This window comes from Typopeltis vanoorti, chromosome 25 (genome assembly GCF_054136105.1).
Source record: "Typopeltis vanoorti isolate ZY-2024b chromosome 25, IOZ_Tvanoo_1.0, whole genome shotgun sequence".
NCBI classification, from domain to species: domain Eukaryota; kingdom Metazoa; phylum Arthropoda; class Arachnida; order Uropygi; family Thelyphonidae; genus Typopeltis; species Typopeltis vanoorti.
Window position 1 is genome coordinate 75516727 of NC_143573.1, and position 27591 is coordinate 75544317.

At 36.0% G+C, this 27591-nt stretch overlaps 1 protein-coding gene across 1 annotated transcript in view; it reads right to left on the bottom strand.

The window, feature by feature from the left end:
* Positions 1 to 19561: 19561 nt before the first annotated feature.
* Positions 19562 to 27591, bottom strand: part of LOC150092856 (sodium/potassium-transporting ATPase subunit beta-like) — an 80760-nt gene continuing 72730 nt past the window's right edge. Inside the window, exon 3 of the mRNA XM_090414318.1 lies at positions 19562 to 26949. Within this exon, the coding sequence (XP_090270444.1) occupies positions 25841 to 26851 (1011 nt within the window). The 5' untranslated portion in view covers positions 26852 to 26949 and the 3' untranslated portion in view covers positions 19562 to 25840. The remainder of the gene's footprint in view (positions 26950 to 27591) is intronic.

Genomic DNA, 27591 nt, shown 5'->3' on the forward strand with positions numbered 1-27591 from the left:
CTACTTCCATTGCTGCAGTAATTTCTGGATGCGTCTCTAAGTGGAACTTGTCAGAATGTACAGTATATGCTTCCTTTGTGAGCTCTGTAAGTTAAATTATCAAGAAAGAAATACAAAAGGCAACACTGTCACTACTTTCGAACTGTCTTTATTTTATCGATTGTTTTATTATTATTTAAGAAAATGCGAAATAGGCGATATGTTAGCTCTCCGAAGGCTCTATTAAAATGCGAAGAGTGCTTCTGGATCAACAAATAATGGCATCAACAAGTATATGTGTCTCTTCCCTATTCAAATAGAGAGTCAGTACCCCCTGCTAATCGAAGAAATAGCAACACTGGGCTGGAAGACTTCTCCATCAGCTGGCGAATAACCTTGCTGCTATTTACTCTGCCAGGTTGTGTCTGGAGAGAGTCTAAATGTCACAGTCTGTAGACGAGGGGGGGGGGGACACTCTTGGATTGAAATGTACGAGGGTGGTCTAAAAAGTTCTCGGCCTCGACAATAGATGGCAACACTATCGGCAAGATTTTATTTCCTAAGTTCGTACATCTGTCATAAGCATCCATGTGAAACTCCAAGTCATTCTATCAAGTAGTTTGTTTTATACAATTGTCAAACGTGTTGTCTGTATCTCTTGAAATGGAAAAAATCGAATATCGTGCGGTTATAAAATTCTTTGTAAAAGAAGGTTTAACGTCAAACGAAATTCATTCGAGGTTCATAAAAGTTTACGGTCACTCTTTTCCTTCGTTTTCGACAATTAAGAAATGGGCTGCCGGGTTTAAACGTGGCCGTACCAGCCTTGAAGATGATCCACGTGAAGGACGTCCAAAAAGTGTAACAACGCCAGAAATCATTGATCAAGTGCACGATATGGTATTGGATGACCGGCGAATCAACGTGCGTGAAATTGCTGAGACTATACATATTTTAAAAGAACGCGTAGGATATATTCTGCATGAAGAATTGCTTATGAAAAATCTTTGCGCAGGATGGGTGCCGCACTTGCTCACAGCAGATCAAAAACACACTCTCATGAAAATCTCTGAACAGTGTTTGGAGCGTTTTAACAAGAATAAAACTGATTTTGTGCATCGATTTATTACTATGGATGAGACTTGGATTCACCATTACACGCCAGAATCCAAACAGTGGTCAAAACAGTGGAAGAAGCCGGTTGTTCAGCGCCAAAGAAGACAAAGTCGGTTCCATAAGCAGGAAAGGTCATGGCATCGGTGTTTTGAGATGCTAAAGGCGTTTTGTTTATTAATTATCTTGAAAATGGTAAAACAATAACCGGGGAATATTATTCCGATCTTTTAACCAGACCAGACGAAAAAAAAAAACCGGTTTGCAGAAGAAAAAAACATCTTTCATCAGGACAATGCACCTGCCCACAAAAGGCAATGGGAAAATTAAGGGATCTGCACTATGAATTGTTGGAGCATCCACCCTATTCCCCAGATTTGGCTCTCTCTGACTTCTGTTCTCTTGAAGAGGTGATTGCAGCTGTAGAAGGGTATTTTGCAGATATTACTGAGAACCACTATAGGGACGGGATAATGGCGCTGGAACATCGTTGGAATAAATGTTTTAGTCGTAAGGGAGATTATGTTGAAAAATAAAAATAATTTTGAAATTATAAATTTGTTTTTTCATTGTTACGCCGAGAACTTTTCAGACCACCCTCGTAGTATTGTCTGTGCTTGAGTCGTGCCCACATTCTTTATCGCCCGTAATCTACGTTTTTCAAATACATTACTAACATGAAAGACGGCATAAAAAAGTGTTATTCCGGTTTAAAAAATCTCCCAGAAAAGTTAATAAAATTCGAAAATTCAACAAAAATTGCAAATAATTACATAACTAAAAAAAGTATACCCCAAAAACCTCATAAACGAAAATAATTCATCGAAAAATCTTCATAGACATTACCAACCTCCTTGAGCAATATGAACGATGAATACCATTTATAGACATAAAAACGGGTCTGTTAATCATCATGAACCTCAGCTAATATCCCCTAACTCCTATGAACATACTTTCCACAGTATTTCAATAAGAAGCATTCTGCAAGTGGTGGTGGGGGGGGGGACGAACATGCGGTTTTTTCAGCTCTGATATCTTATGCTAAAGGTTATCAAACCACCACCCTCCTTTATATAATTTGTTTTGGTTCAAGATTTCTTTGGTTTTTCTCCCTCCTTCTCTTCGCTGTCTTAATTCTGATGACTTTACCGGCTTTCTTTTTGTTTTGTTGTTGATCATATATTTCTGACAGTCGATCATCTTCAGTCTAATCACCCAAACCGTGAGATAATCTGTCTTGAAGATTTCAATGTCCATAATCCATACTGGTCCACTATCTCCAACTTTAGAGATCAAACTCGAAGAGAAGCAGAAATTTTGGTTGTCAGTAATGATCTAAAATAAATTCTTCACCTACCTATTCCAGATAATCCCCTCATTATTCTCCCAACAACATCTTTTGGACCTTTTCTTAACCGATTCCCACCAAACCCACCGGTGCAAATTACTCTCCTCATGGCAAACTAATCTTAACTAAATTAAGGGGATATTAAATCCCACATTGATTTAAAACCGAATAAGAAACTCAAAGATCGGAATCAAAGAGTTTCATGCCGATATAGAAAACTATAGAGTATCGGCGATTACTAGCGTGAGCTAATGCAAGTAGTCCTAGTACGTAGTACAAACTAGGGCAACTCGTTGCAAAGGTGGAGAAAGTTCTGATCGTTATTCTTAGTATTTTCCATAATGTAAAACCCATCTCCTAGGAGATGTATGATGTTATATATTATGGTGGGAGATCACCACCCAGAACGGTTTCGATCTTTATTGAGATCTCATCAGTAAGTAGCTAGACCAAAGTATAATACTAAGGGTATAGCGAAAAGAACTTATATACTCTGCTATATGAGTTGTCAAAAAGGTACATCCATAAATTATTTAAAATAAAGAGCCAATAGGCTTCATTTCAGCGATGTAAAACATTATTTAAATTAAGGGGATATTAAACTCCACATTGTTTGTAATCTCCACCTTTGCAACGAGTTGCCCTAGTTTGTACTACGTACTTGAACTATGTGCTTTAGCTTACGCTAGTAGTCGCCGATACGTTTACAGTTATACTATATTCGGCATGAAACTCTTTGATTCCGATCTTTGAGTTTCTTATTCGGTTTTAACACAATGTGGGATTTAATACACTAGAACAAAGGTCTCTGATTGACTTCTTTATAGTCTCAGCAGACCTATTTTCCTCAGTGTTGGGCGTTCGTGTGAGAAGAGGGGCAGAACTGTTAACTGACCACCACCTTGTTGTGTGCACTCTACGGCTTCAGAAACCAGATCCTACCATCAACGCTGGTATGCCTAAGCAGCTGTACCGTGTGAAATGGGAGACATTGGAAAATGAGGCTGTGAGGAAGAATTTTGCAGATGACATTTCCTCCAGGTTCAAAGATAGCATACTGTAGATGTTGAGGAGGAGTGGAAGCTGTTCAGAACAGCTGTCACTGCCTCTGCACTCTCATGCTGTGGCAGAAAGTGGCTTGGCGTGGCAACGGGAGTGAGAAAAGGACACCTTGGTGGAACCAAGAAGTCCAAAAAACTGTCCGGCAAAAAAGGAGTCCTACCTAACATGGCTTAGGGTCAGGTCACCTGAGATGCGCTTGCGGTATGCTGAGGCACGAAAAGCTGCTGCTGAGGCAGTAAAGACAGCAAAGCAGAAGGCTTGGGAATCCTTTGGAGAAAGATTAGACTCATCCTATGCAAATGCAAACAAAGTATTCTGACAGACCATCCGCCGCCTTTGAGGGAAGAAATCGTGTACAGCAAGGGAAATTAAGGCCTCTGATGGTGCACTTTTAACAACCGAGAAGGATACCTCCACAGATGGATGGAATACTTTGAGAGCTTTCTTAACCCGGGTGACCCAGCAGTTGTGAACATCCATGAGGTGCAGCAGATCGAGGCAATGACTAGTATCACAGCAGAAGAGGTTCATTTAGCAATAAAATCGCTAAAATCGGGCAAGGCTGTTGGCGATGATGTAATTCGGCCCGAAATTCTAAAAGCCTTAAATCGAGACGGTGTTCTCTGGCTGACTCGAGTGTGTCAGGCTGCTTGGATATCTGGGCGAGCACCAAAGCAATGGCAGACAGGCATAATGATACCAGTCTTCAAGAAGGGAGACCAGAAGGATTGCAGTAACTATCGTGGCATCTCTCTGCTCAGCCTGCCTGGGAAAGTGTATGCTAGGTGCTTGGAAAGACGGTGCAGGAGCATAGTAGAGTCAGATTTCCAGGAAGAACAATGTGGCTTTCGTCCTGGTAGAAGCACAACTGACCAAATCTTCACTTTAAGGCAAGTCTTTGAGAAATCTTGGGAATATGCCAAGAATGTCTACACATGTTTTGTGGACTTGGAGAAGGCATATGACCGGGTTCCTCGGGATAAGCTTTGGCAAGTAGTACAGGAGTATGGAGTGGATGGCCAACTATTAGCTGCCATCAAGTGCCTGTATTAATGCCCAGAGTTTTGTGTCAGGGTAAGCAGCACAAAGTCTGAACCTTTCAGTCTCCGTTGGCCTCCGCCAAGGGTGTGTTCTGTTACCCCTCCTTTTCATAGTATTTATGGACCGGATTGATAGGCATAGTCGAGGCAGTGAGTGTGTCAGAATTGGAAGATGTAGCATTGGACGTCTGCTTTTTGCAAATGACCTAGTTCTGCTTAGCTCTTTTACAGATGACCTCCAGCGACCCTGGATAGTTTATAGCTGTTTGTACAGACGCCGGAATGAAGATCAGTGTGGCCAAAACTGAAACATTTGTGGTCTCAAGACAACCATCCCAGTGCACTCTACATGTAAGTAGAGTCCCAATGAGGCAGGTGGAGAAGTTTAAATACCTTGGGTCCATATTCGCGAATGATGGAAAATGGAAAATGGGATGTATAAAGATACTCGAATTGGCTTAGCAAGCTCAATATTGCGGGAGCTTGGCCGTTCGGTAGTATTGAAGCGGGAGTTAAGCCAGAAGGCAAAGCTGGCTGTCTTCAATACAGTGTATGTCCCCATCCTCATCTATGGTGATGAGAGTTGGGTAATGACCGAAAGAATGTGGACACGAATCCAAGCGACTGAAATGAGGTTCCTTCGAGGGGTAGCGGGGCTGACAAGACTCAACAGAGTCAGAAGCTCTGCAATTCGGGAAACCCTCAATACTCAACCGCTGCTTCTCCGTGTTGAGAGATCACAGTTACGTTGGTACGGGCACCTGGTCAGAATGCCACAAGAGAGGCTCCCTCAGCAGGCCCTCTTTGCCAAGCCAGAGGGTGGGAGGCCACGAGGAAGGCCAAGGACTCGCTGGATAGATTATATCCAAAACCTTGGGTGGACACGTTTAGGAATCCCACCAGAACACGTGAGCTTGGTGGCAGAGGATCGTGACCATTGGAAGTTCCTCTTGCAGCTGTTGCCCCCACAACCCAATTAGGAAAGGTGGGCCTTGGAGATGTATGTATGTATGTATGTGGGATTTAATATCCCCTTAATTTAAATAATGTTTTACATCGCCGAAATGAAGCCTATTGGCTCTTTATTTTAAATAATTTATGGGTGCACCTTTTTGACAACTCGTATAACAGAGTATATAAGTTCTTTTCCCTTAGTATTATACTTTGGTCTAGCTACTTACTGATGAGATCTCAATAAAGATCGAAACCGTTCTGGGTGGTGATCTCCCATCATAATATATAACATCATACATCTCCTAGGAGATGGGTTTTACATTATGGAAAATACTAAGAATAGCGATCAGAACTTTCTCCACCTTTGCAACGAGTTGCCCTACTTTGTATTACGTACTTGAACTACATGCTTTAGCTTACGCTAGTAGTCGCCGATACGTTTTTAGTTATACTATATTCGGCATGAAACGCTTTGATTCCGATCTTTGAGTTTCTTATTCGGTTTTAAAACAATGTGGGATTTAATATTCCCTTAATTTAAATAATGTTTTACATCGCCGAAATGAAGCCTGTTGGCTCTTTATTTTAAATAATCTTAACTATCTTTGGACACAGGCTATGGAAAGATTTGGATACGGTAATGGCTATGGAAAGATACAGTAATACATCTATCTTGGCATTTGTTCGTTCTGCTCAACTCCTAATACTTGTAAAACCCAGTTCAAACTAACCTTAGAATATTATCTCCACATCTGGGCTGGCGCACCATTTACCTCCCTCAGCATGACTGTATCCAGACGCGATGTGTTGGCTTAACAGATAACCTCTTCATGGTATTTCAATGGGCGCTGGTCAACTTAACTAGTCACAACCATTTCTTAACTTCTCTCCATTGATGTATACGAGCAGCTGCTGATAGAATCTACCAGCAGTAAATAATACCATTCACTTTCAAACTCATCGATCCAATTTCTCATTTTCTTTCTTCATTCCATATACTGTATCTCTATTTTTTCCAAACTTTTTTCTCTTACGAATACAGCGTCTAGCCCTTCAACGAACACGTCAACAAATTGTTTTCTTCGCTTTTTCTCTAATCAAATATTCACACAGACACATATTATAGATCTTAAGAGACGCCTCGTGTGTAGGATTGATATATCAAAATATAAATTATTAGATATGTAAGTTAATAGGTTACAGTAAATAATTAGAAATATTTGGACGAAATAAGTATTCTGGTAGCACTATATTCCAGATAATTCCAGATAATTGGACACACTTCAAGAGCATATTTGATTGGTCCTGATCACACATTACCCCGCTATGCATGCTTTCTAATATGTGATAAAGAAATTCTGAGAGTAAAATGATTCACACTATTTGAATTTCATTATCACATTTGCCGTTCTTGGAGAGATTATCCGAAAGTGTCGTGTTTGATTGAGACCGGGACTTTGTGTGGGCCAGTCAAATTCTCGACACTACTTCATTGAAACCATGGTAACGTTTCCGTTCTTTCAATTTTATGGAACGGACCGAAAATTGCATCATCCAGAAATGTTGGATATCTGTTGGCATTCTTAGGTAAAATGAATGCCTAAGAATGTATGCGACGAAATAGCATCCCGACAGATGTGTGCAGAGCGGACCTTGTCCATACAAGGTTAAAAGCCCTCCGGATTAGTATACCACCAAAGCCTGGGATAAGACATTTCTACGGTATCTTCCACACACTCATTCATTCACACATGACTGGGAATGGAAGTAGCGTTATTCATCGTTTCAAACCATGGACTTTTAAAACTCTACGGAGAGACACGTCGCTCTTTCCATCAGTGTATTCTGTTGATTTTCACGATTGATGTGTATAAGCTATTGTTGTCTTGCGTGCCCTTCCGTAGAAACAGACAGTGCTTTGCTTTAAAAGAAATGCTGCGGATAATTAAAATAAATAAATAAACCCTTGATATGAAACAAGTACTATTTATTTACAGTTCAGCGTAGAATAGAATTTAAAAAAAAAGGTAATGATCTCTAATTTTATCTACCACGTACTGTATATGGCCCACTGCAGGTTGAAGGAGCTGTTTCTCCATCAGAGACGAGAGAAATAACTTTCTAGAAGGTTATGTTAAAGATACCAAGCAATTTTATAAGCTAGGTTTTTAAATCCTTTTTCCCAAGCAAGCAAACAGACAAGTAAGTCAAGTTTGCGACCACGAGTTGCCTAGTGTTGCACTACGTGCAGCCGCAAACTTGACTTATTTGTCTCTTTGCTTAATTGGGAAAAAGGATTAAAAAACCTACTTTATAAAATTGCTTGGTATCTTTAACATAATATATACCCAAGGTAAAAAAATTTCTAGAAGGTTTTCAAGCCAAGTTAGTTCTACACCAAGTTGCTCTACACCTATGTTACCTATTTTTCAAGCCGTCTGAAAAATAGGTAACATAGGTGTAGAGCAGTATTCCTCAACGTGGGGCGTATTTGAATATTTTTTGGGGGCAATTAAAAAAGTACATGTACATATTTATACATATTTATATTATACTTTTTCAGAATTTGACTGACTATTATGCTAGGGGGGGGATCAAAAGCTTTGAGAGGTTGAAGTGGGGTATCAAGATCTTTGAGACGTTGAGGTGGGGCGTGATCCAAAAAACGTTGAGAAACACTGGTGTAAAGGGACAACTATTGCTTCATCGACGACAATGTGTTTGTTTTGCAAACACCGATTTTTTTTTCTAATTCACAGAGAAGGGTTGATCAATATCAGACACAGTTTAGATACAGTGCAGGTTGCGTTCATAATTCGCATTGGTTTCAGTGTATGAAGAATTTTGTATTGGTGAAATGCATGCGACAGATTTCAAAATAATAAATTGAAATTAATTTAAAGTGCGAAAAGTTCCAGTCCATGTGTTGATAGTCTTAAAATATCTCAAATGCCGTGCGTAATTCCCTGTCTCTCTCTCTCTCCCTCAAACACACACATAGACGTTTGCACGTACATGCAGAGACTACATCACTAATGAACATATTGAAGTGTCGACTACAAGAAGAGACAGCTTAATACAACTATTGTCCATTTTCAAACAGGAAAACATTAAGCATTAGTAGTGTCTATAATTAATTGCCGTACGACGACCGCCTCTTTAGGAGATGAAATATAATGCCCTTTCTTTGACCAACCCACAACCTTGTACATAAATCATCAACTATGGTTACTGTTTCAGCTGTCCACGCTAGTGCGAGACAGAGACAAATTGTTGTAAGGTGGACCACAGACAGCATTGTGTAGTGTACGGTATCCGAATTCTAGATGGGCAATTGTTTCCGACCTTTATTTATGACAACAATAAAGTGAGATGGTGCTGAATATAATCACTTGCTCTCTGTTTTTTTCTTCTCCTTAAAACAGCTGGTGGTATTAATCAAAATTAGAGAATCATTACTAACGATGTGGAATTTATAAAGTGACAAGAAAAAAAAAATCCGAGGCAGAACCGTTCGAAGTTCAAATGTTTTCAGTGATTGATAACTTCTGGAGATATGTGACAGCTCCGTCTGGAAGAATAACAATGTTTATAGTAGTGGCGCTACCTGTCGGTCACTTTAGTCTAGTAGAAGATTAATGACTCTCAAGTACAGCTATTTTCTACCTCGAAGGAAGTAAAGATCACTTCCCAAGACAGCTGAAAAGATGCTGGGTTAAAATTGGTTTTAAATAGAGGTGTTGATAGCTTTGAGTAGAGCGAAATTCTCGCGTTCTAAATAAACGTGTTTCTTAACATTTCTAAATACTCCTTTAACAGTAAAATACTGCATGTATTTCACTTTCAAAATTATCAAGTTATATCTTTTTCTATGTTAGGCAATTCATGTCGAATTTTTCAAGCTTCAGCACATTTGATTTTGTGCTGAAATACCAACGGGAACCTGAAATTCCATCGGCAAAATACCATTATTTTGCTGAATGGAAGTCTCTGAATGAAGGTCCATTCAAAGTTATCATTCAAGTCTCTAAAAGCTTAATTTGTGTTTTATGAGATTCATTGTTCTCAAGCCTCGTTCACAGGATGAGCTTGTTATTGGTATTGTTGCCACAATACCGAGGAGCTTTCTTTAAATTGGAAGTTTTTTGATCAGGTCCTAAAAGTCTAACTTGATACATCTGATCACAGTATGCTACTATACTGTAATGTAATGTAGTGAATGCCAAGTATTTTTGAAAACGCTACAATTCTGATATTTGTTTAGTATTCTAAATATCCTTAAATAAAATAGTGTTATCACAACTGGTATTCGGCATTCTGTGAAACACTAATATTCTTAGCTTTTATCTTTATACAAAAAAAAAAAGTAATTTGGCTTCTTTGTCTACTACATAAAGGAAACGAACACTCTCCAGGAGTCGTATATTCGCCTTTTATTAGTGCTTCTTGGTTAAAGCAACACTGGCAAGACATCTTCTTGAACAGCTGGTTTTCATCAGAGGTAATGAGAACAATCCCACTCTTCTCAATACCGTGGGATCCCCATATTTAAATATATTCTCAACGGTGTTCTGGTTCGCTGAGTAATTGAATTCTTTTATCGTGATGATTGCCTTTCGACTTTCAGCGTCTATGCTGTGATTGAAAAATAACATCAAAGGCGTTATGAAAATGATGTATATTTGATATGCGAGAATATAAAAAAATCAATAATACTTTTATGCTAATAATTTTTATACACGTATCGATTAATAATTTAATCGATACGTGTGAAAGAAACCAGACCGAGGGGTATTATAAAGTAAGAACGTCTACATTATTTACATCATTTAGGAAATAATCAAGGAAAGAAGTCATCAGTGTAAATAGAGAAGTTCTTCACGAATATCTCCCTCTCGGTAGTAAGGAAAAGTTCTAAGAAAAAAAATTAATTATTCTCGTCTTGGTATTATACTTTTTTTTTTCCATTATATATCGTTATTATTACCGCTTCTATTACATCTTTACTAGGTTGAGAAAACCTGCTTTGAACAGTGCTAAGTATTGTTTGCACACTAACATTGCTGCACACACAAAAGCAGAAAGGTATGTTGCGCAGTAATGCACTTGGGTCGCAGGTTGTTTGAATACTAAAGTATTATGTCTTTTAAAGTACAGACAACCAAACTTACTCACAGGTAATATAAGAAGGATGATCCTTCGTGGTTCAGCCGCTAGGGGTCAAATCCCATCTAGAACACGAAGAATCTTCATCAGGACTTTTAAGTTCAAGCTGAGTAACTCGGACTCATAAGAGTTGGTAGGGTTGTTCATCCCGCTAACAAGCAAGCCGAATTATAAATAAATAATTTTTATTCTATTTATCTAAAATAATGCTAGGTGCGATAAAACCATAAAATCAATCCTGGAAATAGTCATCTTCTAGAAAAATACATCGAGTGTATTAGGACAATGAGCTATCCACCTGATACGCATCTCAGATGATCATCTTAGAATATTGTTTTTTTTTTGTTTGTTTTTTGAGAGTCTTTCGATCTTTTGTGCTTGTTTGAGACGTATAAAACTGAAAAGAGAAAATTCGATGCGAAAGCTGCCCTTTATATCGCATTCGATACTTGTTCTCTACAATAGAATATTCCTCTTATTTCCCTGTCTTAAGATCAAAGAGCTGAATAAAGATTTTTTTTTTTTTTTTTTTTACTAAAGGATGTTCCCGTATAATAAAAAGCGGGCCTACTGCTGAAAGCCGATTCACTATTGCTTGTTACAGGAATAATGGTTACAGAGAAACGGTCAGTTTCGTCTATTTATTATTATTGCTCAGAGTACTGGCTTTTTTCTGCTTCTTTCGTTATTTATTTATTTTTTTTCATTTAGTTTTCACGATCAATACTTTATCGAAGGTTTAGTTTCCAAACTTAGCTATACCTAAATGTATAACTGCAGTCTGTGATCCATTTATAGAAATGGATCACAGTACAGAAATTTTCTTTATGTTAGTAATGTGTATTATTAAATGAAGACTGACTTAACATTATTCAAATTACTGTAAACATTTAAAACTGTAAATCATCTTAAATAGTTTCAGATTTTTCAGGACTCCATTTCTGACAGAAATTAACCAATTCTTTCTCTCATCGGACAATTATAAGTTGGCTAACTGATCTCATATGAACGTGGGAAGGGCCTCACACCAGAAATACGCTTTCATTTCAAAACAAGCAAACTGGCAGGTTATTGTACACATTGCCTTAGTTTGTTTGCGTAACCATCAACAAGAAGATGTGGATTACGAGATGAATTTGGCACGTCATGAAATAGTTAAACTGAATTAATAGCATTTTCTATGCTATTTTATATGGATTAAAAAAGTCAGTATCTATATTCATGTTGGTTAGTTATTTAAGAGTCAGGGATGTCCAAAGCAGTGCCCGCGGGCCGGATGCGGCCCGCCTGTGGATTTTGATTTTCACGAGCGAAAAAATAAAATAACAATTTGAAACGAATGCGTATTAGATATTTTAATTCTATCACTAATCGATGTTGGTTTTACATATTTCATGGCTTTATTTTTTCATTTTGGTTTTATTTTGGTTTTATTATTTCATATATTTGATGGTTTTACATCACTTATTTTTCAAATATTAGATGCGTCAAAGAAGCGTTCTTACACTGTTTTGTTCAAAGCGCATGCTCCGGGCGCTTACGGGGAACGTGAGTGCGCCATTAGTGTTGTTCGTTTGTTCAGCTTTCGAGGTTGTGTCGCTGATTGTCAACAATTTACTAGATGCGCATTGTGATGCGGCCCTCGGATAATTTTTTTTTTTAATGCAGCCCTCGGATTACCTAAGGTTGGACAGCCCTCATTTAAGTGATTACTCGTAATACCTAAGCAATGTACTTGTAGATAAGCAATGCCTAAAGGCATTGTTAGGTACGAGTACAATCTAAGTTTAGGCATGAGCAATAACTTATTACATTCTCGAGGGGTTTTATTTCATTAGAGTGCAAAGCAACTTTTTGGTTATTTTATCTTTTATCTACAAAGAGGGAAATTATAAAATGGCTAACAGCGGAATGACAGCGTGTGTATCACACCTGCTACTATAAATTTAAGTATATCATTTACATCACTGATGATAAAGTACTGACATTTCTCAACAGCCGACCTGTCTGATCTGCTAACGAAGCGCTTGAAATTGTTTATTTGATAATTTCAAGAGTTAACTTAAAGGTTTCTTAAATCTACATTTGCACATCTCTCTCAGGCTCGCTAGGAATGATCCATTCATGAAATCTAAAGCAGACTTCCATAACCTTTAGTAACGATTATCTAAATATGGTGGCTTTCTAATTCTAAATTAATTATAAATTGCAATTCGTATTCATGTAGATATCTTTTCTGTTTGTTTCTAAGAAAAAATAGCACACCCTCACATACACATGCTCTTTGGAAAGACCTGGGTTCGAGTTTCGTCTACGATGCGAAGGACCGTTGTTAGGGCTTTTATATTGGAGGTGGGTTAACCGGTCTCATTCGAAGGTATAAGGGCTTCCTCACCCCCCGAGAAACTCGGGTTTTAAATCCAACAAAACAGGCAAACGGGCCAAAAGAATCAGCTAACTCAGAAAGAGAAATAAAAAGAACAAAATCTGATAATCTGATGATTAAAGCAAGCTGAAGTTAAAAATGTTGTCCCGCACATTGAACTTAGCAAAACAAAAAATTAACTAATCAATAATTTTATTTCCATTCTTTTATAGAAAAAAGTAATAATTAATATATTCAGGAGGTATATTTTGCAAAACGAATAAGTGCTCATATGAATAATTTTAGACATTCCGCACGCAATTTATTCTGGATCGCTGGATACTTTACTCGAATAACAAATGCAAATTTGTTATTCGAGTAATTTTTTCGTAATCAGATCACTTGCATAGGAGAACACCTTCAATAAGAGATTTCTTAATATCGAAATTAAACCAAGTCTCTTGTCTCTTATTCATATTAAAATTTAAATCTGCAGGCCTATTACTTTTAAAAAATCACGGCACTACGGTTTCGAAACTTTCACCCCACAATACGAACTTGCGAAGAAAGTATTCAGTATTACTAGATTTAAGAACCGGGCACAGACCACCTTAAGCTTCAATTTTGGTAGAAAAATTTTCTCTATACTTCCTTGCTAATTGATCACCAATATTTGCAACATAGATGCTATTTCGTTCAGTTCTGAGAACAGAGGATACGCCGCCCATTGTAATCGGCTTGCAGGCAATTTTTATGATCGGTCATAAACAGCGGTATTCCCTTTCCCAAATGTTGAACGGTTTCGATGTATGAAAATTAACGATACATAGATGTTATTAAGCATTCCGGGCCTGAGCTTTTCGACATATTCACCTCAGAATATTTCCACTATAAAATATATTTATTCAGGAAAAATGCTTAGAAAACAAAAATGACAAATTCCAGGAACTTCGCGCGGAACACTAGTGTTCCGCAGAACACAGTTTGGGAAACCCTGATATAATACATGATTTTCACGTCTTCTGAACGTTTTATAGAAGTGTCACCACTCCATAGAGTCGTTTGAATAACGTAATTTCATACACATCGTAATAATTCTCCTAAAGCATAAAATGCAAGTGTGATCATCCTTGTGCATATAGATGAGGTACTAATCTTAATGCCGATATGTGTGGAGAGTGATAATACCACACTAAGTAACAGTTTCTGTAATAGGCTAGTCAAAACTACTTCAAGAAAGAGCGAAACAAAACATATGTCAAAATGGTTAGGTTCAACTGCTGCGATAATGTTAGCCAGTTTAAGCGAATTGCTAGCATATATATATACTTTCCAATCAACAGGCTGCGGGTTCGAATCCCTCTATAGGCATCGGGCTTTGTGAACATGTTTGAATGGGAGATGAATTAATACCAAACGTGTCACCGCGTCCAGCTGACTGGAAACCTGAAGTGTCTGTTTTGTTTCAGTTTACGTAATAAATAAATTCTTAGCTCTAACACACTACTCACGTGTTATAGGTTTATAACCTTTCATTGGTGGGTGGCATACAAATAATTGCCACTATACACGAATGAAATTATAAAACTCACCTTGTTATGGTTACACATAATTTATCATACAAATGTGTTGGTCGATGTATGATATGTAGGAAAATGAATTCTTTTAAAAAACATATTCTGACGGTTCTTAAACTATCATAATCTTGCCAGAATATGTTTTTTAAAAGTAAATTGAGGTGTTATTGTCGTTCCGACGAATACATCGTGGAACGGCTCATTTTGAATCCTACCGACAAAGACAAGATATTTGGATTTTATGTCCTCCAAGTAATAGCTGACAATAACAGAGACTACAGACATGTCTGTACAGTGACGCTCCACCTGTGCGGCAACGTCACACAGGTGGAACGTCAAAATGTAAATTATGACGTTCCACCAGTTATGATTGCCCCGTTCATGATGTGTAAATCCATATGAATCTACACCAGGGGTGGCTCGTGCATAGGCACTGCGGAACTGCAGCACCTCCAATTTTTCTCGATATATAAATATATTTATTAATTTATTTATATTTGGTTGTAATATTTAATTTTATCAACAATCCTATACAATTCTCTTATTTGGTATAAAAAATAATAAAAATCCATCTTGTAGCACTTAGGGCGAAGGGCGCTAGCAGCACTCTGTTTACCACAGTGTCCTATTGCTAGACGCGCAAGCATATGCATGTCATAGTGAGATGCGAGCTATTAGCGTAATATGGCACTGTCCGTCGCGCAGTTCCACTGTTGTTTATATGCAACTTGCACCAGTAGTAGAGTGTTCGTAGTTCTTATCGTGTTTACTCCGTCTCTTTAAATATTCAGACATTACAATTAAAGACATGACATTTGTTATAGTTTTTATTTTAGAACATTATTGGGGTTATGATAATGGATTTTATTTGTAAGTAATTTTGAATTATACCAAACTGTATAATTTTATCGATAATAAACAATATTTTTTCATGTTTAATTTTTTTTTAAATTTTTAGAATAATTTTGATATTTTATCAAAATAATTGCAAAACACGTACACACTATACTTACAGTATGCATGCATATTTCGAAAGTTGCAGCACCCCCCCACGATTTCAAGCCACGAGCCGCAACCGATCTACACATTATGAACGGGACAATCCAACATTTCAATTTTCCTGTACATTCAATAAGGAAATAGGTATGGCTCATTCTTTTTCATCAAAACACTGTTACTGGTATAACTTCCATCGATACTGATTAAATTATTATAACCACGGCTGCAACAAGTTACGGAGTACTTCATTTTGCAGATGATAAAGCTCTGCCCCAGCAATCCTGTTGTTGCAATAGCTTTTGAGTCAGTCTCTCCACATCGCTGGTCGTTCGAAATCTGTATTAGGACCTGAGTTCACTGAGATAGTCTCCCACATACAGAAAAAAAATCCTAACTTTTTTTTTCTATATGTTGATATTAAGTGGCGTCGCTGCAATCGTCCAAATAGACAAAGTGCTGCATAGTGTGACAAAATATGACGTATTGGTCGGACGTGAGCTGGGCAAGCCCGCAATGAAGGCGTGGTAAGGTGTGACCAGAATTTGAACAATTGTTTTCAAGGTTTTCAGCACAATCTTTGTTGCCTTAGCTACGTCATAGTAATGTAATAAAATGTCAACTTTACATTATTCATCTTCACTAATCACATATGTGACATCTTTGCGCGTAATGAATGCATGATTTTAATTTATATACACACATGTATGAGTATGCGGTCAAACGAGTCTTTGTATTCATTTTACCATCAAGTGTTAAAGGCAAAAATAAGTTTAAGATGGCAAATCATGAACATTTTAGCCCATACTTCTGGACGCATTATAATTTATTTAAATCATAATTATATTTTGTTGTATTCGTCGGATATTTTTTTGATGATTTTTTTTTTGTATTCTTCTTCTTCTTGACGTTATGTAAACTATTAGTGTTTGAAATTAATAATAATAATAATAAACGATACTAGATGTTCGACTTTACATCAGTTGTTATGCCAAAATCATTTAAATCAATCTATTACATTTTTCTATTAGATTATTGTATTCGATATTTCTATTCAACTTTTCTGTTAGGTTATTTTTCAGATATAAATAAACCACAATTCAATTGAGGGAAAACGAGGCAGCATAACTTCGCTCTCAATAAACTTTGCATACATTGTTATTGCTTCAGGTTTCCCTTATTTTGTGTCGCTTTATTATGGACTAAATCCTATTGCAAAAGTAAACACGTACTAACAACTCGGTTAAAGTGGCACAATTCAAATATCATATTGTGACGCGTGATCGTTGGAGGGATTCCTTAATCCGCTTATCAGAACAAAAGATTATCCAAATTCCCCTTGCGGCAGTATTCCTTTAGGAGTCAGTAAGGCTCTAAATAGAAGGCACGCTTACTTGCCGCCATTTTGGATCTAGAGTTTCCCACAGTCGCATTCGTTCGAGCTCTTGATTTTTTCGACTTTATAGCGAAATGGGAGGTTGTTCTGCTCCAAATATATATATATATATATATATATATATATATATATGTATGTACGTATCTAGATATATAAACATAAATAAGTTACAAATTATCATTGACCTGCTTGATTTAAAAAGTTCATATTGAAATATAAGAAAACTCTTATTAACTTGCATACAGTACATATATTGGAAATACTTCATTCTATTACACAGATCCCTCCCCCCCGTATTTGCCGCCATTTTGGAGCTATCTTGGCGGTTAGAGCTCGTATCATTTATCAGTAAATGGCAGTGTTCATAAGCATTCATTTTTCGTGAATTCGTAAAGAAAAGACTTTCCATGTCCTTTATTATTGGTTGTACTGCTTTATTTATATATATATATATATATATATATATACGGGGGAGGATCTGTGTAATAGAATAACAGTATTTCCAATATATATATATACTGTATGCAAGTTCATAAGATTTTTCTTATATTTTTCAATATGAACTTTTAAAAAGCAAGCAGGTCAATGATAATTTATAACTTATTTATGTTTATATATATATATATATATATATATATATATATATATATATACATACAATTTGGAGCAGAATAATCTCCCATTTCGCTATAAAGTCGAAAAAATCAAGAGATCGAACGAATGCGACTGTGGGCGACCCTAGATCCAAAATGGCGGCACGTAAACGTACCTTCTATTTAGAGCCCTAGGAGTCAGTGTGCGCTATACCAGATGTATCATCTCCTATTGCACACCACAGTGCATTCCTATGTGATTGAATGTATTGGCATTAAGATGTAGAGAGAGAGAGAGAAGGGGAGGGGGGTTAAATATACCAGCCTAATACTTACATTATATGCAAACACAATGGTGGTATTCTAATGAAACAGGCCGAGGAATAAAAATGAACGCAATAAAAATGGTTCTGAGTCTAAGTGCACTGCAATAAAGAAACCTTGATGGGAAAAAAAAAAAAAAGCGACCTATAAAATGACATATTACTCACTGTACAATAAAGTGCAGTGAGTAGTATCTCTGCGAATAAAAGTCCCTAAGACCTTGCGATAAACAACTACTACAAAACATTTCTGTGGTGAAACAGCACTGCGATAAAAACAATACCACCGATATAAAGACATTGCAATAAAATGACTGCGACGTATTGACACAGATACTGAAGTATCATAATGTTCAGTTGCTAGGAGATGATATCCACAACCCATTAGTCTACAACTCTATAGTTTATATTATTTTTTAGAAAATATTTTCGATTCCCGGATTTTTTGTATCAATATTAATTGAATCTAAGAAATACTTAATTGTTAAAAGTTAAATATCTATTTTCCTTTCATAATTAGGAAAACTAATAGTTCAACAATCGATCAGAAGATGGCGGTTGTAGCGGGTTGTCCAAAACTTTTTATTTGTATTTCAAAAAGAAATAATAACTTTCACTGATATTAATAACTTAGGCGGTTGAAAGTGGACGCAAATAATGTTAAATTTCAACATGAATTTCATAATAAAAATAGGATTTTTGACATAAATCTAGAAATTGGTCGTAACATGTTGTATTCCATTACATTAATGGTTTAAATTTAGTGTAAGAAGTTTGCAAAGGAATTAGACTGATTTTTGCATCGTCCCTGGAAACCTTAATGAGCTTTTTCATATTGGATCCGAATCCTAAACTCATTTAGATGTAGTTTGAAAACTATATTGTAAGATATTCCCAATAATAACATACCGTATTTATTGCCTTTTAATAAATGTATGATATATTTTACCTCATTAAATAATAATTTCCTCGCTATCTTTTATATTTGTCTTTCATTTAACAAAACATTGCGAGTATGTTGCAATTTGCATTATCTATTTCGGAAACAAGTTCTTAGTTCGAATGGTGAAAATTCTGCACAGGGAAACTATCGTATTTTCATTGTTAATAATTTGGTATCCATTGTTAGTAAAAATTCATTGTTAGTGTTTATACACTATGGAAGATTCCCGTAGTGCAGTAATTTAAAACGAATAACATGCATTTTTGTTAGAAGTTAGCTTACCAGAAGCGATACATCCTTTAATGATATCCTTAAGTTTTTTGATGTGAGAGTTCGATATTCCTGGAACTCTGCTAGAGACCAATCTTTGGACTTTTTCAACGTGAATGCTATTGCGGGAAGTAGATGGCGTTGTGTGCAGTTAATGGATTAAGTAAGTAGTGGAGACACTGAGTTTTGCGCAATAGATTATTCTCTTTCCATATAGACTTGTATTATTACTATCACGTCATCCCCTTGCAGGTGTGATGTGATAGTAATAATAATAAATACCTTTGGAAGTTATTTTATTTCTCCAATAGACAGAGTGATAATCTAATTCGGATTGATGAAACTTATCACCTAACTTTATTTGCCTAGAATGTATTTTTTAAAAGCAATATTAGCACAACACAACTGAACAAACACTAATAACACAAACAAACAATTGGTGTTGAAAATCCAAGTTTATTGGAAAAAATACCACAGATCACAACTGCCAACATAATGCGTTACCAGCCAGTTAATATCATAACATTAGAAACTGTTTGGTTAACAGCCTCCGTTAAGAAATGGGTGCCACATCCCACTCCTTATGACGTCACGCTTAGGGCGTGAGTCACAACTTTATAGTTAAACTTTTCGTTAGCAGCTTCCTTAGGAAACTTTTTTTATATTCTTTTTTTTTTTCTTTTTTATACACATGTAACATCTTCAATAGTTATGAGTACGTCCATTAAAATAATTCTCTATACACAAACACACAGAGAAAGTTTTTGTTGTTGTTGTTCAAGTTAAACCCTTACAAGAGAAACAACCACATGAAACATATACTAGGTCATTTGTATTTTCCTGGGCCATGCCCTTTGAACTTTTCCTTGGCTCAGCACGACAGAGGGCGCTCTTCTATTTGTACCAACACATGGCAGCAGCAGCAGCTATTATAAGGCAATGTATATTATAAGAGAAGGTTATCACGCTCTGTTAGGTCAAGCTGTGCAGTGTTTAGAATGTCTCTGTACACAGAATCTTCAATCAAAACAAGGTGGTGAAAGGACAACAGGACGTCAAAAATAATTATTTCACTTTTGAAATGCTTAAGAATTAAATAATGTGACACTAGGCTGTAAACTACTGCCCTCTGGTGTGCTCTGCTCATACTTTCTGCATCTGATAATAAGACTTTCATTCCGGGAAGGAAAGAAAGAAAGAAAACTACAATTGAATGAGACACAGATAAAACGTTACAGGTGAATTACAGAAAAACTAACAGTCAGTTTGGAAACAGACCAAAATCATTCTGTACAGGTATTTCTAAATAACAGCTAAGCCTAGTTAACAACTACAATAGAAATGCTATACGTTACGGGAGGAAAAACAATCACCAGCTCATGAGAAGACACTCTTCATTTGAAATCAATTAGAGATTCACCAAAGTAACGAAGTTTCTCTTTTAATTGTAATTCGGTTATCAAGTAATTAAATTTACCCTCAACAGTGGTGTAACAGCTTCGCTAAAGCTTTATTCAGAAACAATGTTTCTAATGCATTGTATTTTTTGCGTATTCTAGCAACTGTGTAATTAATTTTATAAAGTGCTCTATTTATAATGTAACACACACAAGGATCATCGAATTAGGCAGACAGGAGTTAAAACAACAGTTCTGTTGTGCCTAATAAACAGTCTAACAGCCAAAACATACGCGCAACATTCACGCTGTTTTGTATGCATTTTATTCTTCTCACGTGTACAACAATGTCATGAATTATTATCAAACGTTACTGTTAAACTCTATAGCCATTATTGAATAAAAACACTTCTGTTTTAATTACATTACCTGTCACGTGCACTTATATTCATAATATCTTTTTTGTTAGCTTTTTTTAATATTCTGTTTTACAAATTAACTTATATTTCTTCATAATTCATTTAATTAAATTATCTGGACTTGAATTTCATGACGGCAAAAATAATGATTTGTAGGATATTTAGTCAAATTGTGTTCACTTTTCGTTTCATGCCAAATAATAATAATAATAATAATAATAATAATAATAATAAATAAATAAAAACACTTATTACATAGGAAAACGTTATATGTTCATTCATAATAATAAGAATAGGTTTGATTTCATAATAAATACATGAATAAAAACTATTTTACGTTTCTTAAATAGTTGTTTATTTCAATAAATTTGCAAAGAATTGAACATAACACACTACGTTATTTATCTAAACAGATACAGCTAAGTATTGCCAAAAAAAGTTATAGTGGAATGCCTCCTCAAAATTCAAATCGATCACAAGATGTACACACGTCATTATGCAAAATGATTGGAACGATTTTTATGACACAAAATTGCGAAAGAATGAGGGTGATTTCTATATTTGTGCAATTCGGATTGATGGAATATTTATTATTCTAATTTCATTCACGATCAGTACAATATCTATCAATTAATGTAAAATACCCATTAGAAGCGGAATGAGTGCTGACTTTATAATCCAAAATAGCTATTTGTGCTAATCAGCAGCTTTTATCTTAATAATGAAAATTAAAACAAAATGCTCTAATTCTATCGACATCAAATCTGAAATAATTATATGCAAAACATCTTCCATTCACACCTCAAATAGAAGATTAAACCCATGAGGAATTATTAAAGAGAGATTTTGACTCATTGAAATATATTGTCTTTGTATTTATTAGCATCGTAAATAAGACAAAGGGACGAGGTTTAAACTGCTTTTTTTTAAATCACCGAATTAAATTTCAAGACTAAAATTCACTTATTAATTATTTCGAATTAATATACGCATCAAACCTAAGGAATTTAATTGTCATGCGCCTTTAGACATTTCCTTGGCATTACTTCGCGGACACCTTAATAACACACTTTTGAAAGCAGTGAGAATATCGATTTGCTTTTGTTGTAATGACGTCTTTAATTCTGGTGCGGTATCCAAGGAAACCACACTAATTGTCAAAATTTCTTTACCGCTCGGAAGATTTATTTTGTGAGCTCAGCAAAGGTCTCGTAAATGCTGTTGTATCGATTAATAACAAGACACTGAGCGAGTTCAACTATTCAGAAGATGATGCAATCAATGGTTTCTGAATGATTTGATGTTAGTTGATAGTGCCTAATATTTTGAGTGGCCTAATTCTCTAAGTATGCACGAATAATAATAACTGTAGCTTCTCAACTTATTTCGAGATTATTGGCATTTAATAAGTGTCAGATATATTCATCTATACCTCTATAATTAATGCTATATCTTAATCTTCGTTTTTTTCCTGTTAAATTAATAATTATTAATTAGTTGGCTAAGGTAGAATACATGACAGCCTTAAATGCAGTCGTATCTAACAAATATTTGATTTTGCAAGCTGCAGAATTACTTATCCTGACGTTAATATTGCGCTATTGTATTTTGTCATTCATTGTTGAGAGTTTATTGTTGCGTTACTTTTTGTCATAATCGATGCGTTTTTATTGTTTTCAAATAATGTTTTGTCATATATTGTTTTACATGTTATTTCGTCATATTACTTTTTATTGTTATTTTGTTAGGCTTTGTTTCACTGTTGCATTTTTCCTTACAATGTCATTTTATTCTTCCCTTTTAATATATTGCTTGGAGCATCCCCGAGAAATAACGACAGAAACCATAACCACAGCTTAATATTTCATGAATCTTATTTTAATATACCTGTAAAATGAAAAATAAAGAAATAAATAAAAAAAGTATAAAACAAAAGTAGATACATACTTTCATGGAGAATTGCAAGCGATTTCTAATACAACGATTATTCAATACAGAGTAGAAGAATCTGGTTAGATTAATGAATAGCATTGTCGTAAACCATGTTCCTGAAAACGAATACTACAAGACAAATCTGTGTTTTTGCACGTCAGATAAAGCATTCCTAATCGTTAAAGAAAGCTGTCTCCATGGAAAAATGAAAATTTCAGGACTGCAAAGAATGCGATATTGATCATGAGGACATGGAGTCTCCTTTACAACGTCCCCAAGCAATAGGCGAGAAAAGAGAATAGAAAGGTAGGCATATGTAAGGAATTTTTCAACTACGTAAGATTTTTGTATTGAAAGGATCGAATTTTGGGAATTCGGTAAGGAATCTGGCCTTTGCTTAAAAAAGACAGACATCTTAAGAGACAGAGTTTAATTTTTGCTGATATCTGATCGCATTGGAATTAAAGATAGTCACGTAGCCCGCCATATGAAATATAAATATCTTGTTTTTTCACATTCTATATGTAAATCGTCTGTAGCATTTTAATACATTATGTATTTTTATTATGTATTTTAACTGTCAAATTAATAATCATTAAAGTACAGTTGGCTAAGGGGCGCAACAGCACTAAATTAATTTTCTGTAAATTAAAGATTTAATCGACATGTTTCTAATATAAATATTTTCTTCATTCGACATATCCCTTCTGTTTAAAACTTATCTAACTTCTTTGATCCTTAGATTATTATAATATAATATAACACGAGAGTTCCAGCGATAGAAATGGCGGACTTTGTATTCGTTCTTTAAAGGTTCAAATATTTCTCAATGGATTAAACCAGTTAAATTTCATTGTTAGAGATTTTCTGCTGATCCCACTGCATTAAAAATCTGTATTGAAATTGCTGATCGCATTGGAATCCTTTTTACCGAAACACTTTTTAAAAGGTGAAATAATAAAGATTATGTTTAAAACTCTCATGTGCCCATATGTGAAATTCTGTGATCTAGGTCTGAAAGTTCCCGTAAGGGGATGCATTCTCCACTTATTACTTCAAAAATCGATATCAAAAAAGCATTTTTATATATCAGCGGGTTGTTCATGGTGTTTGGACAAGAACGGGAAAGGGGACACCGGACATTATCCAAAAGCCAGTGACCGGCTTCTAGCAAATTTAATGCAAATTTAAGAATATCTGAGTTCTTTGCGTATCATATAATATGAAATTAATATACTATGGAAGCTCAAGATTGTTATGTACACAAGAGAATTATTACCTGAAGCTAAAGGTTAACCATAATGCCCATAACATATTTCTTCATATTTGACCTCAGCCATAGTGACACGCCAGAGATCCTACAGATAATTTGCAGTGTTGCATAAGATATGACATTTCAAAATTTTATCATATTAGTAAAGGACTTTTATCTGTAAAACAGTGTGCTCGTAGGAATGGCATAAGAACACAATAGTTCCAATTAGAAATGCGATTTATCATTAATAATGCTGGTGCCCTTAAATTTGTATGATAAGTACTCCGTTATGGAACTGTGGGGTATAAAGCAGAGTCGTATGTGTTTTAGGCCTACTTGATATTCTAACCTTGATTTGGATCGATGCTATCTCTGCCATGCTATAAAGTACGATGCATTTCTTTCCATAAAAACAGGTAATAAAGAGATTTCAAAGACACCGAACTTAAAAACTAAAAACGATCACCCTGAAATGTTTCGCTAGGAGTTAATATTTTCTGTTTTTATTATTAAACCAACAGGAGATATCACAAATATAATCACGTGCAACGTATAGTCCTTTATCTAACCATCAAAAATATACAATACCGCAATCTTTGGACCTAAAAGTGTATACATATATAAAGATAATAAAAAGAGTACACATATTCATCACGTATACGATCTTGTATTATATATAAATCAAAAACATGTAACATCTTACTTCATTTTATCGCTGGGCGTCATGAAATGGTAATTCTTTTTTTTTTTTTCTTCTTTATATATGACTGTTAAACAGTTCCCGGCTAATTTGGTACGTAGGTGTTTGTGTCCAGGCCGCAGCCCTTACAATTCCTTCTAATTAAACGACATATAAAAGTATCACCAACCCATATTTTATATCTAGAGATTTAATAAGCAGATGTAATGTTATGGTTTTTAGTCTTGAATAAAATCATTGCTCTGAATTAACAATATTAATACCATTCGCTGAATCTAAATTAATATTAACCGTCTTTCTAAATATTACTTTCTATATATTAAGCGAATTTGAGCAAACCAGGTGCTTTTATTTGTATGTTTGTTTGTTAGTTCAACAATAATGGTCAACAATACCGATTTTTGTTAATTTATCACAGTTTAAAAATGATCGTTTGGTATATAATACGCTCTACATGGGTTTAAACATAGTAACTAATAACACCCTCAGTTGAAAACTACCTGTTTTTGATATTCTAACTGTGTCTGTCTTAGTAATTTAAATAATTCTTTGCTAGTTGGGTTCACATTTATAACATGAAACAAGAGGCATATGCCGTATAACCAACAAGATAATGATAAATATCACACACTCAGCTGTAACATTAACGTCTGCCACACTCTCTTATAACAATTTTCACCACATAAAGAGGGGATCCTCAACTCTTCAACTCTTGCAAGTGTCAAACACAACATCCAGCAACAAGGGCAGTGGGCTTTTATTTTGGAAAAGAAATTCTAGCAGTTTCCATGGTAATCCATGAGGTTGGCTAACATGTGATCGCTGACAATGGTGACTGGCAAAGAGGTCTGCGTACGATAAAACATGCAGAGGTAAGCATTCATTTTCTTTTTCTTCTTTGGCACAGTTTTTTTTTTTTTTTCCTTCTGTATTTCGTTGACCTACAGCTTTGTTTTGTGATGGCGCAGTACAGTCGATGTGTGCACACAATGTTCTGTTTTTTTTTTTTTTTTCAGTCGACTAAAAGACTGAAACAGATCTTTCCGCATGGGACATTTTCATCTGTATGATTAATGTTTTTGGCCCACAGTTTACACGTCACACTAATGGCGACTCCTATCGCTGGCTTCTCAAAACGCACTGCCACAAATGGGGGCATATATTCAGTATGACCTCTGTAAGGAAAGAATTTAAAATGAAAACCTCTTTCGGGAGAATATTGCACTGGACCCATGTTCTCACGATCTACAATGGAATCGCCTTGACAGTCCAGGAAGACGACACTCGGCTTATAACTGAATCGAAGCTCGTCGGGTAGGTCAGTCAGAGCTTCCAAATCCTGAGTGCTGTACGGCTCAGGTGTCCAGCCCGTAATGTTGGTGAACTGGAGAAACACACAGGGTCTTCCGTCGTCGTAACCGAAGTTGTTTCTTTTGCTGCACTCGAGAGCGACCGGTCGGATGTCGAACAAACAGATAGCGCCCTCTGTCGGCATAGATCCGTAACACTCGGTGACATTTGGACTCCACTTCGCGCTTTCGTATCTGTCGACGAGATGTTCCAACTGTGACGTCAATGATGGCCACTCGGCGCCCTCGGATGGGAGACTCCCGTGTCTGAAGGAGATCACGTTTTTCGGTTTGTTGGGCTTGGGCAATATCTGCATCAGCCGCACGCTCTTGTCAACGTACAGCTCTTCACTGTTCTCGACAGCAAGTAGCGTGGCGACAAGAACCACTCCGAGCAACACGATAGCCACAAGTACGGCAATCCACCATTTTACACGAGACTTGGAGAGCCACTCCCTCACACCCTTCCCGCGACCCTCTTTTCCTGATCCTGCTGCTGCTGTGGCGTTACTGGCGTCGTTTTCTTTGGCGTCGGCATTCCCAACCGAATCGGCGTACTCACTTTTCAAAGGAGCTACCTCAGTCAGTTCTTCGTCGTGGTCCTTTTTGGCGTTGATTTCGTCTATAGGATAGTTTTCGTTCTTACGTCCCTTTTTATCAATCTGTACTTCCATTTCGTCCTTGTTTGCCACTAAGCTTGTTCACCCACGTTCAGGTTATGCAACAGCCATCCAACTCGCCACCAACATTATTAGAAAGAGGATGTGTTCATCTGTAAATGAAAAAGAAGATATTACCCTTAATAATAACGCCGCAAAGCATAATTCGTGTGTTAATACAATATATATATATAAATATATATGAAAAGATATATATGAAAAGATAAGCCGAAATTTGAAACGTTTTTATGTCACGTATTTTGTCTCTTCATTGTTTTGAAACGTCCAACAATGTGTTTGCCTTCATGAGACAAACACATTGGTGTCACATTCTTATCTCATGTCTCGAGTCATCAGAATTGAAGGAGAACGGGATTACCAGCCCGGAACTCGGGGGGTTGGGCGCGGTAGGCGCAAGGGGGGGCGGATCCCCCAATACAATATAAATACTGATTACCTATTAATATAATGCTATAACGTAATTGATAATAGAATATGAAAATTCCCTTTAAGTCGTAGAAATGTAATTCTTTCTCATTTCCTTCCAGTTATTGATAAATTTGTCTTTAATATTACCTAATTCAGTTGATTAACGAAACTTTGAAGATTCTATCAAAATAACTTTCAGCATACTCACCAAGTTTAACAAGAATTTTTTAAACAAAATTCTTGGTAAACTGCAACTGGAGAAAGCCAACAACGGATTGACATGCGTAGAAAACAAAGATGGTTCTTTGCTTTTTCGAAAATGAAAG